The sequence below is a fragment of the Oncorhynchus masou genome, chromosome 5 (genome assembly GCF_036934945.1).
Source record: "Oncorhynchus masou masou isolate Uvic2021 chromosome 5, UVic_Omas_1.1, whole genome shotgun sequence".
Classification (NCBI taxonomy): domain Eukaryota; kingdom Metazoa; phylum Chordata; class Actinopteri; order Salmoniformes; family Salmonidae; genus Oncorhynchus; species Oncorhynchus masou.
The window spans coordinates 18,725,441-18,741,000 of NC_088216.1; the positions used below are offsets into that span (position 1 = coordinate 18,725,441).

The 15,560-nt window shown below is 42.4% G+C and overlaps 2 protein-coding genes across 2 annotated transcripts; one reads left to right on the forward strand and one right to left on the reverse strand.

Annotated features, from left to right (window-relative positions):
• Positions 1 to 187: 187 nt before the first annotated feature.
• pld6 (phospholipase D family, member 6) lies at positions 188 to 5,502 on the reverse strand. The gene is made up of 3 exons (XM_064954555.1): positions 5,312 to 5,502; positions 4,699 to 4,928; positions 188 to 914 (listed from the first exon to the last, which is right to left on the reverse strand). The coding sequence occupies exons 1-3, from the start codon at positions 5,500 to 5,502 to the stop codon at positions 655 to 657; spliced, it is 681 nt and encodes a 226-aa protein (XP_064810627.1). The 3' UTR covers positions 188 to 654.
• Positions 5,503 to 7,588: 2,086 nt separating this feature from the next.
• On the forward strand, positions 7,589 to 14,325 carry LOC135535884 (transcription elongation factor 1 homolog). Its single transcript, XM_064962298.1, has 4 exons — positions 7,589 to 7,690; positions 8,025 to 8,192; positions 11,293 to 11,363; positions 12,949 to 14,325. Exons 2-4 carry the CDS (start codon positions 8,077 to 8,079, stop codon positions 13,011 to 13,013), a joined length of 252 nt encoding a protein of 83 aa, XP_064818370.1. The 5' UTR covers positions 7,589 to 7,690; positions 8,025 to 8,076; the 3' UTR covers positions 13,014 to 14,325.
• The last annotated feature ends 1,235 nt before the right edge of the window (positions 14,326 to 15,560 follow it).

The following is a 15,560-nucleotide window of genomic DNA, read 5'->3' on the forward strand; positions in this document are numbered from 1 at the left end:
TAGCATTTAACATACAAAACAAATTCCTATCTTTTAGTTATCCAATATAACATTAAACAAAAAAACAACAATTCGAATGACTTTGTATTAAAATATATACAACATTGTGTACAATAACAAAATACCTCAATGTAAACAATGTAAAACTATTAAAAAACTTTCAAGTACAAAATATCAAACTACCCATTCTACATCATCCCCACACCAGTCTAAAGCAGCGATTGAACTGTCAAAAAATATATTACTTCTACTGAAGTAGGAAACTACAGATGAAAGCCATGTTTCTCTCAGTCTATCTACATGACGAAGAAAGCTGGTTTCTCTGATAAAATGTGGATGAGCAGGTTTATCTGAGATTGAAAAAAATATAAAACTACTAGATAGCAAACTACCCAAATTATACATCATGTACTTGACCAGTACTGCCCAATCCTAATGTACCACACTACACTTATATAAATACTGTTTTTATTTGGACAGGTTTGTCCCAGATAAGGACCATACACCTTTCTATCCATAATACTAAACTAGCAGGTTTCTCACAAATGGAAAATATAATAAAACATTCTACATAATCACTGTACCAGTTGGTAAACCAAAAGTAACCACCAGCTACTGACCATACAAACATTTCAGCCATGTTTCTCTGTCTCTCTATAGTACTAAACTAGCAGGTTTCTCAGCGATGGACGACAGGTGTCTCCTAGCCGGGTCATTGACATCCCAGAGCCTCTGGAACTCAGTGATGAAGGGCAGGACTAGGTCTGGTTCCTCCGTGACCAGGATGTTCTCCTTGTTGCTCTGGATGGCTGTCAGCGTCCAGTTCAGGGAGCCGGTGATTAGGCGCCGGCCGTCCACCACGGCGAACTTGTGGTGCATGTGGACGGCGCCGGAGTCACACCTCACACAGATGCCTGGGGAATACACAGGATGAGAGGGGCCATGCTATATTATGAATACAGTCACAGTTGTGGTGCATTGTGTTGGAGTCACACCTCCCACAGAGTTGGACCTCACAGATTCCAAATAGAGAGAAACAGAAAGAGAGACAGACAGACAGCTTGTGCCATTCATAATGTCTGTCTAAGGATGTGGTTCCCAAACGTTTTTTTTCTTCTTCTTCTTAAAAAAGAAAGAAAGTGGCACACCTTGATGGCATAAATAATTTTGCAGCACATCTCAAATTTCCCAGTTAATGTATTTAGTAGTAATGAACTCAATCTAACTGATCCAAACTGTATTTTTTTAATTAAATAGGGTTTATTTGAACTATTTTCATAGTTCCTTAATAAAGATGATTCATTTGTGTGTACCCAGTGCTTGACTTGGACTGGAATTAGGTTCAGGTACTCATTTTGCATGCCGGTACTGTTTCTATTTAGGTGGAGGAGCGCCACAATATTTTGAACATATATTCTATAAAGGGGAACACCTGTAACCCCACCTCTTCAAGGAATACCAATAATTTTGAACATATATTCTCCATGGAAAGGGGAATTTGCTCTGGATGAGCTCAAGCAGTAGAACATTTGAGGTACCAGTACTCAGCTCCTGCCCAAGTCAAGTATTTAACCCTTTAAGAGCGTCCCGCAAATCCATGCTAGAAATAAAATATGTATACTAAACAAAAATATAAACGCAACATGTAAAGTGTTGGTCCCATGTTTCGTGAGCTGAAATAAAAGAGCCTAGATATTGTTCATAGGCACAAAAAGCTTATTTCCCAAAAATGTTTGGCACAAATTTGTTTACATTCCTGTTAGTGAGCACTTCTCCTTTGCTAAGATAAACCATCCATCTGACAGGCATGGCATATCAAGAAGATGATAATCATTACACAGGTGCACCTTGTGCTGAGAACAATAAAAGGCCACTCTAAAATGTTCCGTTTTGTCACAACACAATGCCACAGATGTCTCAAGTTGAGGGAGCGTGCAATTGGCATGCTGACTGCAGGAATGTCCACCAGAGCTGTTGCCAGAGAATGTAATGTTTCTTTCTCTACCATAAGCCACCATTAACATTGTTTTAGAGAATTTGGCAGTATGTCCAACCAGCCGGACAACAGAAAACTAAGTGTAACTATGCCAGCCCTGGACCTCCCCACATCCCACTCCCCACATCCAGCTTCTTCACTTGTGGGATCGTCTGAGACTAGTCACCCTGACAACTGATGAAACTGTGGGTTTGCACAACCGAAGAATTTCTTCAAAAATGGTCAGAAACCGTTTCAGGGAAGCTCATCTGTGAAGCTCATCATAACCAACTTCAGTGGGCAAATGCTCACCTTCGATGGCCACTGGCACGCTGGAGAAGTGTGCTCTTCATGGATGAATCCCGGTTTCAACTGTACGGGGCTGATGGCAGAAAGCCTGTATGGCGTCGTGTGGGCGAGCGGTTTGCTGATGTCAACATTGTGAACAGTGTCCCATGATGGCGCTGGGGTTGTGGCATGGACAGTCATAAGCTACAGATAACGAACACAATTGCATTTTATTGATGGCACTTTGAAGGCACAGAGATACTGAGGCACATTTTCGTGCCATTCATCTCCCACCAACACCTCATGTTTCAGCATGATAATGCACGGCCCAATGTCGCAAGGATCTGTACACAATTCCTGGATACGGAAAATTTCCCAGTTCTTCCATGGCCTGCATACTCACCAGACGTGTCACGTATTGAGCATGTTTGGGATGCTCTGGATCGACGTGTACGACAGGTCATTCCAGTTCCCGTTAATATCCAGCAACTTCGCACAGCCATTGAAGAGAAGTGGGACAACATTCCACAGGCCACAATCAATAGACTGATCAACTCTATGTGAAGGTGATGTGTCACACTGCATGAGGCAAATGGTGGTCACACCAGATAATGACATTTTATGTTATTTCATCTATGCCACTACCTTTCTTTAAGGTACCTGTGACCAACAGATCTGTTTTCCCAGTCATGTGAAATCCATAGATGAGGGCCTAATTAATTTCAGTTAACTGATTTCCTTATATGAACTGTAACTCAGTAAAATCTTTGAAATTGTTGCATGATGCGTTTCTATTTTTGTTCAGTGTAGTTCCGGTAAAATACGTCTTTAGTTTTGAACGGGTTGAGCTAGAGACAAGTGGTTTTTATGCATTGTGTAGGTGAAAGTTGTGCAACCACAGACACAAAGCCATGCTCCATTGGTTTCTTTGGCAGAGGCTTTGATACAGCTAGCCCAATCAGATTTGCCTGTGCTAATGGTTCTCGTGGGAGAAGTAAATTGATACAAAATGACTTTGCTTGTGATGCTCGCCCCTCAAATGATTAAAATATACTCGAACCAGAGCCTGAGCACACGGGACTTGAAACCACAATACAGATGTAACCATGTACTATTCAATGTATTTATCAGAGCTGCATTGGTGCTCCCAAGTCTAAATTCAATGTGTAAACCCACAGGTTTCTGACTCGTCTGTGCTTGTGCTGGCAAGCCCACTAGGGCCAGACCACGCTTGCAACATATTCTATCATCCCTCTGAATGCGTTCCAAATGGCGTTCCTATTCTCCTAAATGGCGTTCTGAATGCGTTCCTATTCTCTATATAGTAGGTCTGCCCAATTCATCAAATTCACATCAAAATATTTCCACATCTCAAGAGATCCATGTCACAGGCAATATTTTTTGCATCTCAGTCTTGTGTAGTGTTTGTTTTTATAGTTGCCTCTGTGATTTGTCTCCTCTTGCGGCGGCTTCCCACACACACCAAGCTCCGCCCCGCCACTCAAGCGGTGCAGTTCCTCCTCCTCGCCATTAGATTCACTTAGTTCACATGCTGTTCTGTAAGTCAAATAAAGTCAACCGATTGTTCCAAACAAGAACATTTTGCTTTCCACTTTTCTTCTTAATGTAAATCATTCTATTTCTATGATTCCAACAGTCCGCCCAAGAGTTTGATCTATATCACATGTCAAATAGCAATCACAGTATTTGGTTAAAAACCTGTTTTATTCACAATGAGCTTTTCTGCCCACATCTTGCAGCCCTACACTAGTTCCGACCAAAAAGTAGTGTACTATATAGGGAATAGGGTGCCATTTGAGATGCAAACACCATCTATGCATTATGAGCATGGACAGTGTGTAACTGACTACACTGAAGAAGTTGGAGTGCAGAGCAGCTTGATAAAACCACATTGTAAATCACATGAATTATGATTAGGCTATAACCAGGAACCAGGAACCACTCTGGGATCTAGTTATAACTCTCCAGAAGTAACTTTATTGACTGAATTGATTGATCAATAAGACCAAGTGACTTCAGACTCTGCATTATCATTATTATATTATTTTTTAGCTAGGTTTTTTAGCCCATAGATTTTGTTGTAATGTTTGAGTCACACAAAGATTACATGAATACATATTAGAGAAGGCAAAATGTATATAATTGCAGAAAACAAACAAACCTGAAACATTTTCTCCCCGTCAACAAGAGTGGTGTGAACAGTGTGTCATGAACAGTGCTTGTTCCCATAGAAATAGACATGGCGCGTGGGATGTCCCCCAATGCTGGAAGGGGGGCCTGAGTGAAAAACTTTGGGAACCCCTGGCCCAACCTGTTTTGCAGATGAGTGATGTCGGGGGATAGGGGGAATTGTACATAGCTAGGTGGTAGATTCCAATAACTGCTTTAGGATTGGGCCTCTGCCATCAGCCTACCTGCTCTGCGGATGGCCCCTATCTGGGAGCCGGTGATGAGGGTGTAGTCCATGTCAGTGAGGATACGGATGGGGATGCCCCTGGTGTGGAGGGCCAGCACGGCCCGGCTCAGGTCCAGGTTGGTGAAGGCGAACACACACAGGTCCAAGGAGGAGGAGGCAGACAGGATGTGGCCCAGGAGACGGGTGAAGGAGGTGTTGATGTTGTGGGGTAAAGGACAGGGGCAGGGGCTGGGGGTGGAGAGAGGGCGAGAGGAGGGAAAGATGATGGGGACAGGGGAGGATGATGGGGGGCAGAGGAGAGGAGGATAAGAGGGAGAGGAAAGGGAGAGAGAAGGAGTTACTGTGGAAGGTGTATCTACTGTATAGTGGTCACTCATTGAGTCATTATTCCTATCCCATAGCAAAACATCTCAAATCAACAGAAAGGCTATCAAAAAACAGCCACATTCTTAGAGACATTGGATAGATATATTATTAATGAATATGATGGTGAGTAGTTAATGTTGACTGTACTGGCATCCCAAGTGGTACCCTAGGGCACTAGTATGCACTACTGGGCCACTACAGGGACCTGGTAAAAGGTGCCATTTGGAACACATTCTATTACTTACAATGGTGAGTTAGGAGTGAAGAGACGCTCCGTGCAGGCGACCTCTGTAGGGAAAAAGAAGACTTCTTTCAGGGGCCCGGTGGATATTTTCCGGGGCCAGAGGCGACAGAAGAGCCAGCCCAACCACTCCACACTGAGAGTGAGGGCCACAGCCCCCAGACCCACCATCTTCACCATCTGAACCACTGACATCTGTGGGCAGCGGGAGAAGTTGTCATGAAAATGTTGAATGGAAGCGCTAAATTACGACAGTAGGCCTTCCCACCTTTTCCCCTGCCTTTCAGCTCTTGGTTAGGATTAGCCTAGCGAGGGTGAAGTATTGACTGCTAATAATAGTTGAGGTCTGTTGGGTATGCAAAATAGCCATTAACTTGTGAACGGAGCTCGTTTTCACCAGCTTTATAAGGACAATGACAACGCTAGCAAATAATGGACCACTACTGCAGGCGGGTGCAGAGGCTATAGTAACTTCGATAGTTGGCCAGCTAAATGAGTTTATTAGTCAGGGCCATCGAGCTATCTTATCTCTGCAAGTCTGAGCTACCTTCATGCAGTCGCTATTTTTGTAAGCACACTTTCTCAGTTCATACATGCTGTGTGCTAGAATTAACTCTTATTTTAAACCACCTTAGCTACCTTGACTTTTTTCACCGTCGAGCATCTGTTTTCACGATGGACTTTTAGTTGAGTGGACTTCGAAGACGAACGTCGACCAGTGCTCTAGAGCTGTCAATCAATTTAAAACTCGCGGGATATTTGCAACGTTTCCACCAATCAGTGGACAGTTGTTAAAGCGGTTGAACATGTATTATTATTGTAATGAACTTAATGAAACAGCAGGGAGCAGGTCTTGAACCCTCGACCTTCTTCGCCCGAGGTCCGGCGCGCTATCGACTGTGACGTAAAAGCATGCTCAAACGGCAGAGTCGATTTCCGCGCTTATAAACCCAGGGTCGTTACATTATTTTGTGAAACGTATGATGTAGAAAGAGGGGTTATTTGACAGGGTCAGAGAGGTTGGTTGGGGATGATGGGATTAGTGAGGTTTGTAGGGAGTCATTTTATTGTATTAGAAATGCAGGGTTAGTTAAGAGAATATAGTGGTGGAGATAGGTCGTGAAAGGATTCACACACCTGTACAGTTGGTGTATGTGTACGCACTTATCAGTTGGTTGCGATTCGCCAATAAAATTTAAAGAAGACAAAGAAGAAGACAACGACAGTTGTTCATGTTAACTTCCGGTTCTGAAGGCGATCTCAGGAGGAAAAATGTCGGAAGCAGATGTTCTGTTTGAATCAGATGGCGTGTCGAGTGGAGATGAGAATCATTTGATTACAGTGACGAATGCAAAAAGGAAATAAGATAAGTAAAGTGGTAGTGGAACCTAGTAAATCCAAATCTAGTTCTGAGTATTTTGTGGTTTTGGTTCGAGGTTGTTTCCTGGGAGGTCCGTTTGAAGTCTATTAAAAGTGTGGATGCGTTGGATGAGGTGGCGTCGAGTGTTATCAATGGTGTTATCTCTGGGGTGGCGCTAGAAGTAAATGCAAAGGATATACATGAAGAATTGGGTCAAGTGGTTGGTGCACAACGACGGACCCGCATTGAAAGATGGATTGCAGAAACCCACTCCATCCAGCCATTCTATTGGGTTTATTTTTTTTAATGAAGTCTCTCCCTTCTCACGTGTATTTGGGTTATATGGGATTTCCTGCAAGAGCCTTCATGCCCAAACCCATGCAGTGTGATAAATATACATTATTTGGTCATGTGTCAAGTGTATGTGGACGGGAGGTGTATTCTATGCCAGTTGAGCCTAAATGCTGCAATTGTGGTGGTGAACACAGAATTTCTGAAGTGTCCTGTTTGGGTGAAGGGGACGGAAGTGGCAAGAATAAGGGCTGTCCAGAATGTATCTGGAGGCATTGAGACGAGTGGAAGGAGTGAAGTTGAAGTAATTGTAGTAGTAGAAACAAAATGTTCCGTGTTAACAGGGGGATCATGACATTTTGCATATTAAGGTGGACTTTATAGCATTTATTACTTTGGTTATCAACAACACAGCACAAACGGAGAGGAAATCGGAGAAAATAGGCATCTTTGTGAGTTGCCTGTGCATTTCTGGGGACTCAGTGACTTTTCCGCAGAGGCATACAAGGAATCCTGTCGGTGAACGCTCCGGCCTCACAGGCACCTGAGCCTGTGTAGGGATGTGACTGGAGGAGTGGGACTGTTTGTGTGTTTTGTTTCAATACTCCGTACATTAGGTGGCGGCAATACACCAATAGGTGTAGTTTGCCGTAACTTTAAAGAAGAAGAAGAACTTCCGGTTCTCATTGCTTGCTATCTTCACTAAATAGCCGGAGTGTGGTCTTAGGAAAGGTAGCTAAACAAATACATGGTTTAATGGAAAAAATATATAATATAAGCTAGCTTGATTATATATAATGTTGTTCTTTCCATTATTAATAACGAACCATTCGGTTTCATGATACTAAACCATCGGCAAGGAAAGATGTAGGAGAGTTGACTGAGTTTATGACAACAACACACGTTGTTGTTGTTGTAGCTAAACTAGCTAGCTACATGCACCTAGCTAGCTAGCAGGATTATATTGTTAATTTACAGTTTACAAAACGTTGAGTTGATTGAACGACTGCGATCCATTCCGTTACAAAATTGCATTATTTGTCTTTGATGTACATTTGCTCCACAGAGTTTAGCCAACTATCTAGCTAACGTTACGGTACACGTGAAGACTACCTAATATGGGTCGCCGCAAGTCCAAGAGAAAGCCCCCCCCAAAGAAGAAGCTTACTGGAAATTTGGACACTCAATTCACCTGTCCGTTCTGCAATCACGAAAAGTCATGTGATGTGAAAATGTAAGTAACAAAGTACAGTATATTAAGTGTATATATACTCTCGTTCAGAAGTTTGGGGTCACTTAGAAATGTTCTTGTTTTTTAAAGAAAAGCACAAAAATGTCATTTTAAAATAACATCAAATTGATCAGAAATACAGTGTAGACATTAATGTCTGATTTTTGTAAACGTCAGATTTTTTTAATAGAATATCTACATAGGTGTACAGAGGTCCATTATCAGCAACCATCACTCCAATGGCACGTTGTGTTAGCTAATCCAAGTTTTTATAATTTTTAAAGGCTTATTGATCATTGGAAAAACCTTTTGCAATTATGTTAGCACAGCTGAAAACTGTTGTCCTGATTAAAGAAGCAATATAACCGGCCTTCTTTAGACTTGTTGAGTATCTGGAGAATCAGTATTTGTGGGTTTGATTACAGGCTCAAAATGGCTAGAAACAAAGAACTTTCTTCTGAAACTCATCAGTCTAGTCTTGTTCTGAGAAATGAACAAGTTCCACCGACATGTGCCCAACATAAATGGAATATTGTGTCCAGCCAGTATCTGGTATGGCCACCAGCTGCATTAAGTACTGCAGTGCATCTCCCCCTCATGGACTGCACCAGATGATGCTGTGACACACCGCCCCAGACCATGACGGATTACAGGCCTTGGTGTGTAACGCTCATTCCTTCGATGATAAATGTGAATCCGACCATCACCCCTGGTGAGACAAAATTCGCGACTCGTCACTGAAGAGTAGTTTTTGCCAGTCCTGTCTGGTCCAGCGACAGTGGGTTTGTGCCCATAGGCAACATTGTTACCGGTGATGTCTGGTGAGGACCTGCCTTACAACAGGCCTACAAGCCCTCAGTCCAGCCTCTCTCAGCCTATTGCGGACAGTCTGAGCACTGATGGAGGGATTGTGCATCCTGGTGTAACTTGGGCAGTTGTTGTTGCCATCCTGTACCTGTCCTGCAGGTGTGATGTTCGGCTGTACTGATCCTGTGCAGGTGTTGTTACACGTGGTCTGCCACTGTGAGGATGATCAGCTGTCTGTCCTGTCTCCCTGTAGCGCTGTCTGAGGTGTCTTACAGTACAGACATTGCAATTTATTGCCCTGGCCACATCTGCAGTCCTCATGCCTCCTTGCAGCATGCCTAAGGCACTTTCACGCAGATGAGCAGGGACCCTGGGCATCTTTCTTTTGGTGTTTTTCAGTCAGTAGAAAGGCCTCTTTTAGTGTCCTAAGTTTTCATAACTGTGACCTTAATTGCCTACCTTCTGTAAGCTGTTAGTGTCTTAATGACTGTTCCACAGCTGCATGTTCATTAATTGTTTATGGTTCATTGAACAAGCATGGGAAACAGTGTTTAAACCCTTTACAATGACGATGTGTGAAGTTATTTTGGATTTTTACGAATTACCTTTGAAAGGCAGGGTCCTGAAAAAGGAATGTTTATTTTTTTTGCTGAGTTTATATATGCATCTTTTATTTTTTTTTACAATTTTCTACATTGTAGAATAACAGTGACGACATCAAGCTATGTAATAACACATGGAATTTATTTTACCTTTATTTAACTAGGCAAGTCAGTTAAGAACAAATTCTTATTTTCAATGATGGCCTAGGAACAGTGGGTTAACTGCCTGTTCAGGGGCAGAACGACAGATTTTGTACCTTGTCAGCTCGGGGATTTGAACTTGCAACCTTTCGGTTACTGGTCCAATGCTCTAACTACTAGGCTACACTGCTGCCCCAGAACTGTATGTGCCCTGGTCAAAAGCACACTACGTGACCATAAGTATGTGGACACCTGCATGTGCCCTGGTCAAAAGCACACTACGTGACCATAAGTATGTGGACACCTGCTTGTCGAACATCACATTCCAAAATCAATGGGCATTAATATGGAGTTGGTCCACTCCTTTTCTGCTAAAACAGCCTACACTCTTTTGAAAAGGCTTTCCACTAGATGTTGAAGCATTGCTGTGGGACCTGGCTTGCTCGGCTTTCCAAATCATCCTAAAGGTGTTCGATGGGGTTGAGGTCAGGGCTTTGTGCAGGCCAGTCAAGTTCTTCCACACGGATGTCGACAAACCATTTCTGTATGTACCTCACTTTGTGCACGGGGGCATTGTCATGCTGAAACAGGAAAGGGCCTTCCCTTTTGCCACAAAGTTGGAAGCACAGAATCGTCTAGAATGTCATTGTATTCTGTAGCATTAAGATTTCCCTTCACTAGAACTAAGGGGCCTAGCACAAACCATGGAAAAACAGCCCCAAGCTATTAATTCCTCTTCCACCGAACTTTACAGTTAGCACTATGCATTGGGGCAGGTAGCTTTCTCATGGCATCCACCAAACCCAGATTAGCCTGTTGGACTGCAGACAGTGAAGTGTTATTCATCACCCCAGAGAACGTGTTTCCACTGCTCCAGAGTCCCAATTGCGGCGTGCTTTACACCACTCCAGCCGACACTTGGCATTGCACATGGTGCTCTTAGGCTTCTGTGCGGCTGCTCGGCAATGGAAACCCATTTCATGAAGCTCCCGACAAACAGTTCTTGTGCTGACGTTGCTTCAAGAGGCAGTTTGGAACTCAGTAGTGAGTGTTGCAACCGAGGACAGATGAGTTTTACGCGCTACAGCACTCTGTGGTCCCGTTCTGTGAACTTGTGTGACCTACCACTTCGCGGCAGAGCTGTTGCTGCTCCTAGATGTTTCCACTTCACATTAACAGCACTTTCAGTTGACCAGGGCAGTTCATGCAGGGCAGAATTTAGACAAACTGACTTGTTGGAAAGGTGGAATCCTATGACAGTGCCATCTTTAACGTCACTGAGCTCTTCAGTAAGGCCATTCTACTGCCACTGTTTGTCTATGGAGATTGCATGGCTGTGTGCTCAATTTTATACACCTGTCAGTGACGGGTGTGGCTGAAATAGCCACATCTACTAATTCAAAGGGATATTCACATACTTGTGTGTAATGTTATACATTTTAGTGTAGTTCTCTAGGAGGTACTGCACCTCAGGCTGTAGCTCTGACATTTTAATGATGCAACTATTTATTAATACTTTGTTTAAACTTTTGATTTTCTTGTATTGCCAACAGGGAAAGGACCAGAAATACTGGGATAATATCATGCACAGTTTGCCTGGAGGAGTTCCAAACCCCCATTACCTGTATCCTTTGAAGTCTATTGAACTCACACAACAGCTATTGTTCTCATAATCACAGTATGTTCACATGCACACTAATAATTTGATATTAAACTGCAGAATGACAGATGTTTACCTTGTCAGCTCGGGGATTCGATCTTGCAACCTTTCGGTTACTAGTCCAACGCTTTAACCACGAGGCTACCTTCCGCCCCATATGTAGTTTTTTTAATAAAAACTGTTCTTCACTTTGTAAGCATTACATGACAAAGTAGCCCGACCGTGGTGGATTCACAGACCTCCACGGACAAGGAGGGTGAAAAGATATCCATTATAATAAAAGCACTGCATGAATCTCTTATTTTGGTATGAGACCAAATTGGCTTTTATAAACATTTCATAAAATTCTACATCATTTTACATCACTGGAGACGATCAGAGTCTTTTGTTAATACCACAACAGAGCAGAGAACACCTGAGCGCATTTTGCAGCACCAGAGACGACGTGATTTCTATACAGGCTATTTAAAAACAAACAGGAAAGTTTAAGTTTGGAACAGTACTAATGTTGTGTATCAACTGTAAATATTCAGCACAACTGAACTAGTCACTACGGAAGTATGGCCTGTTTGCATTTGTAAACTATTTTCATTTGGGAAACTATCATTTTCAAATATATTCTATTTTATTTCAAGATATTGTTACAAAATAGATGTGTGCAGACTGTGATTAGGGCATGGGAGTATAAGTTAAATTAACAGACTAGAGTTTCATAGCTCACCGCATGATCCTCAAACCAATGCATTCAATGTCTCGCAGGATCACAATGTGTAATTTGTGTTTTACATAGCAGATCCGAATATAATGGCATATAGTCTGCTTTACCAGGCCTGTAATGTTACACCAGAAACACCTTCTGTCGTTTCTTATCTGAAGCTGAGTAGTCCTCCTATTTGTTACCAAGACTCAACAGTGTGCACGCCACAGGCAACGCTTTGATACAAAATAACAAGAAATGTTAATATTTTAACACCGTCTGCTTCCATTTGGTCACAAAACAGTAATTCAAGAAGATCTAAATTCATATTCCCATGAAACTGATTGAGATCAAATGATTGACAGGCAGTCTGAACATTTCACCAGTAAAACGTGAAGAATTACCATTCGCCATTGACAGTGATAATGGCCTACTTTGAAATGAGGTATGACTAACTTGGTGTTTGAGGGTATTAAACATTTGACATTTTCTTGAGACAAGACGTGTGGGCATATAGGCAGTTTTTAATCAAACTATTATATTAATCTGACTATCCACAATAATGGCATTATTGTGTGCATGTAACCGTACTAGTTGATACGTAATCACTAAGGCTGCAGCAATGGTCATTTCCTAAGGAAAGGATGTATAGGTATTTTAACATCAGGAATGCTAACAGCACAGTTAGACTGTAAGTTGCTCTGGATAAGAGCATCTGATAAATGGCTCAAATGGAAATACACCAATGATTAGACAGTTGCATGCAAGTCACATTTACTCCAATCTCCTGTTGCTAACATTTTCTAGGTTGAGTGTGTATATAAGTTACACGTCCTTACCTTACTCTCTAAGATCTGTCAGAGCCTGTGGACGTGTACAGTGATTGGATAGACGCTTGTGAAGCAGCCAATCAGTAGCCCAGGCTCACCGGGGTGGAAGACCTCACGTTGGAACAGGAAGCTGATTTAGAGGTGGTGCTCGTCTGTTTCTCACCAATCACTGCCAGTCTTCAGCTCAAGATGATGGTCCCGTTCCAGGCCGACTACATTGCAGACGTCGCATTGCATCAACCAATAGTTGCCACGTCATCAACTGCGGTTGGGCATCACATTGCAGTGTCATGTGGTTAGCTGATATGTGAACCAACTATCCAGACGTTGTGAGATCTGGCAGATGCCTACAATGTAGTCAGCCTGGTAAGCAACCTCTGACCTTTACCTCACCGCACATCTCCCACACTAGTGACCTGGCGTCCACCGAGACTGTCTCACGTAGCTGTAGTTCAGTCCAGAGCCCTATATAGGTTACGCCCAAATGGCTCCCCATTCCCTATGTAGGACACTACTTTTGACCTGCTCCCGTAGGGCTCGGGTGGAAAATAGTGCACAATATAGGGAATTAGGGTTCCATTTGGGATGTGACCTTAGAGGTATATATATGACTCTGGTTAAGTCAACCTATTCCCCTACTCACCATTTTAATTCATACAGACTTCATTTTAGCGGTCAGTTGTCATGGCTCCTAGCTTACTGGTAGGATTATACAGTTAGTTGCTGCTCTTGGGTTAGTTTTTGTTTTATCACAATTCGTTTTTACTCTCCCCTGTGTACAGAGATACACAATACCACAGTGTACAGCAATACCATAGTGTTGGGTCATTCCATTGGGGTATATTCAGTGTAACTCTGAGTGTGTTTATGCAGAGTAAACTAGTGGGGTGTACCAGAAAGCAGGATTGTTAAGTTAGCCAGCTAACTTTGATATGCAGTTAAATATATCTTTATTTTATATTTAGAAAGCTAAACTTGAATATGGGTTGTTGTTGGTTGTCAAGTCAATTATACCATGACGATTTCAAGTTGGATTTTGTTGGGACTGTTAGCTGGCTAAGTCATTGATCCTGCTTTCTGGAACAGTCTAAACTCTCAAGTGGTTTATGAAATATTTTCTATGAATATCCCAGGTCCTTTTTCTTAATGTGAAAATGGTTACGGTATCTCCGTGAAGACATGTTGCACCATTCCTTTGTTAGAGAAAATGTACTAAAAGGGAGAGGTAGGATGGTACATAAACAGTAGGTCCAAATTAGTATTATTGATTTGATTATTTTAGTTTTTCAAATGATAAGAAAATTGCCAATGATTTGCAATTGGTTGCCCTTTGTAATATTGTAACGATTTTTATTTTCAATGTGACAAATTAAAAAGTGTTGTATTTTGACATCCACAATGAATGTGTCTGTGTCGATGGGTCTGAGAGTTAACCAGCAAAACTCTAAAGTATATAGAGCATGTTTCTACTGGAGAGACATGCCGTTTCATTTCCTGATAATAGGCTAGCTAGAGGAAACCGCCAAACAGTTTACCACTAAAACCTTCACATTTTCCTCGTCATAACTCTGATGTGAGCACCGTGTGTGTATGTATGCCCCAATGCATTTGTGTGATTGTGTGCTACCCATGGTTCTCAGCTGTGGATATTGACAATGAGTTATGATCACGATGATGAGTGGTTATCAGTTTGTTCTATCCCTCCATCCCTATCTCAATCTCTCCTCTCATTCAACATGTGAGGTCAAGTGTCACTCTAGCCTCTGTTGTCAAGGCTGCCAATAACCCACACAACGGTGCCATGGCAACCGTTTCCAAGGTAACATGTATTTTGTTTCTAGACACCTGGAGCTGTGCTCACACAACTTGCTATTTTAGTAACTTTTACACATTCACCATCAACAGGTTGCGTAATGTATGTGCATGTAATTGCTGCATTTAAACACAATGCAAATTAGTAAGGAATGTTTACAGGGCATAGAAACAGTTGATGGTGTTAGGTACAGTGGTGTTAGGTACAGTGGTGTTAGGTACAGTAGCTTTGTGCTAAAATATTTTTGCGGCGTTTGATCACTTTCATCTCGTGGTATTAACTCGAGTTGCAGAATTGGGATAAAAAGTCTACCTTTTTGGCTTATAGCTGGCTGTCTGGATCCAAATAATGTGGCCACGGCTTTGTTTCATCTGTTGGGAAGAATGACAACAAGTACTGCATGCTGTGTCTAGAGATTGCAGAAGAGGCTCTGGGAATGTTCCTAACCACTGCCAAAATGTAGTGGTTTTTCGTGCTCTTTTCAGCTGCCGTGGCGTCACCCAGGTGGGTGCTACAAGTTTGGCAATGTAGGAGCGGGTCCTATTGAGGAACTGGCCATCAGAGACGCACATGTAGTGCACTGATGAAGCGCTCCGGGACGGTTTGTGTCTCTGTACCATCGATGCCCCGTCTGCTGACGCTACACTGCCTTTCCAATCCAAACGGCCTCAACTCCCAGCCTTTCACCAGAAGCCAAATGGAGACATTCCATGTTCATCTCTACCATCTGAATTTTAATTTAGTTGAGCTTTTTTATGCACTTTGAGATTAACTGTAATGAAAAGCTCTGCAAGTTAAATTATTATTACAAAACAATGCCA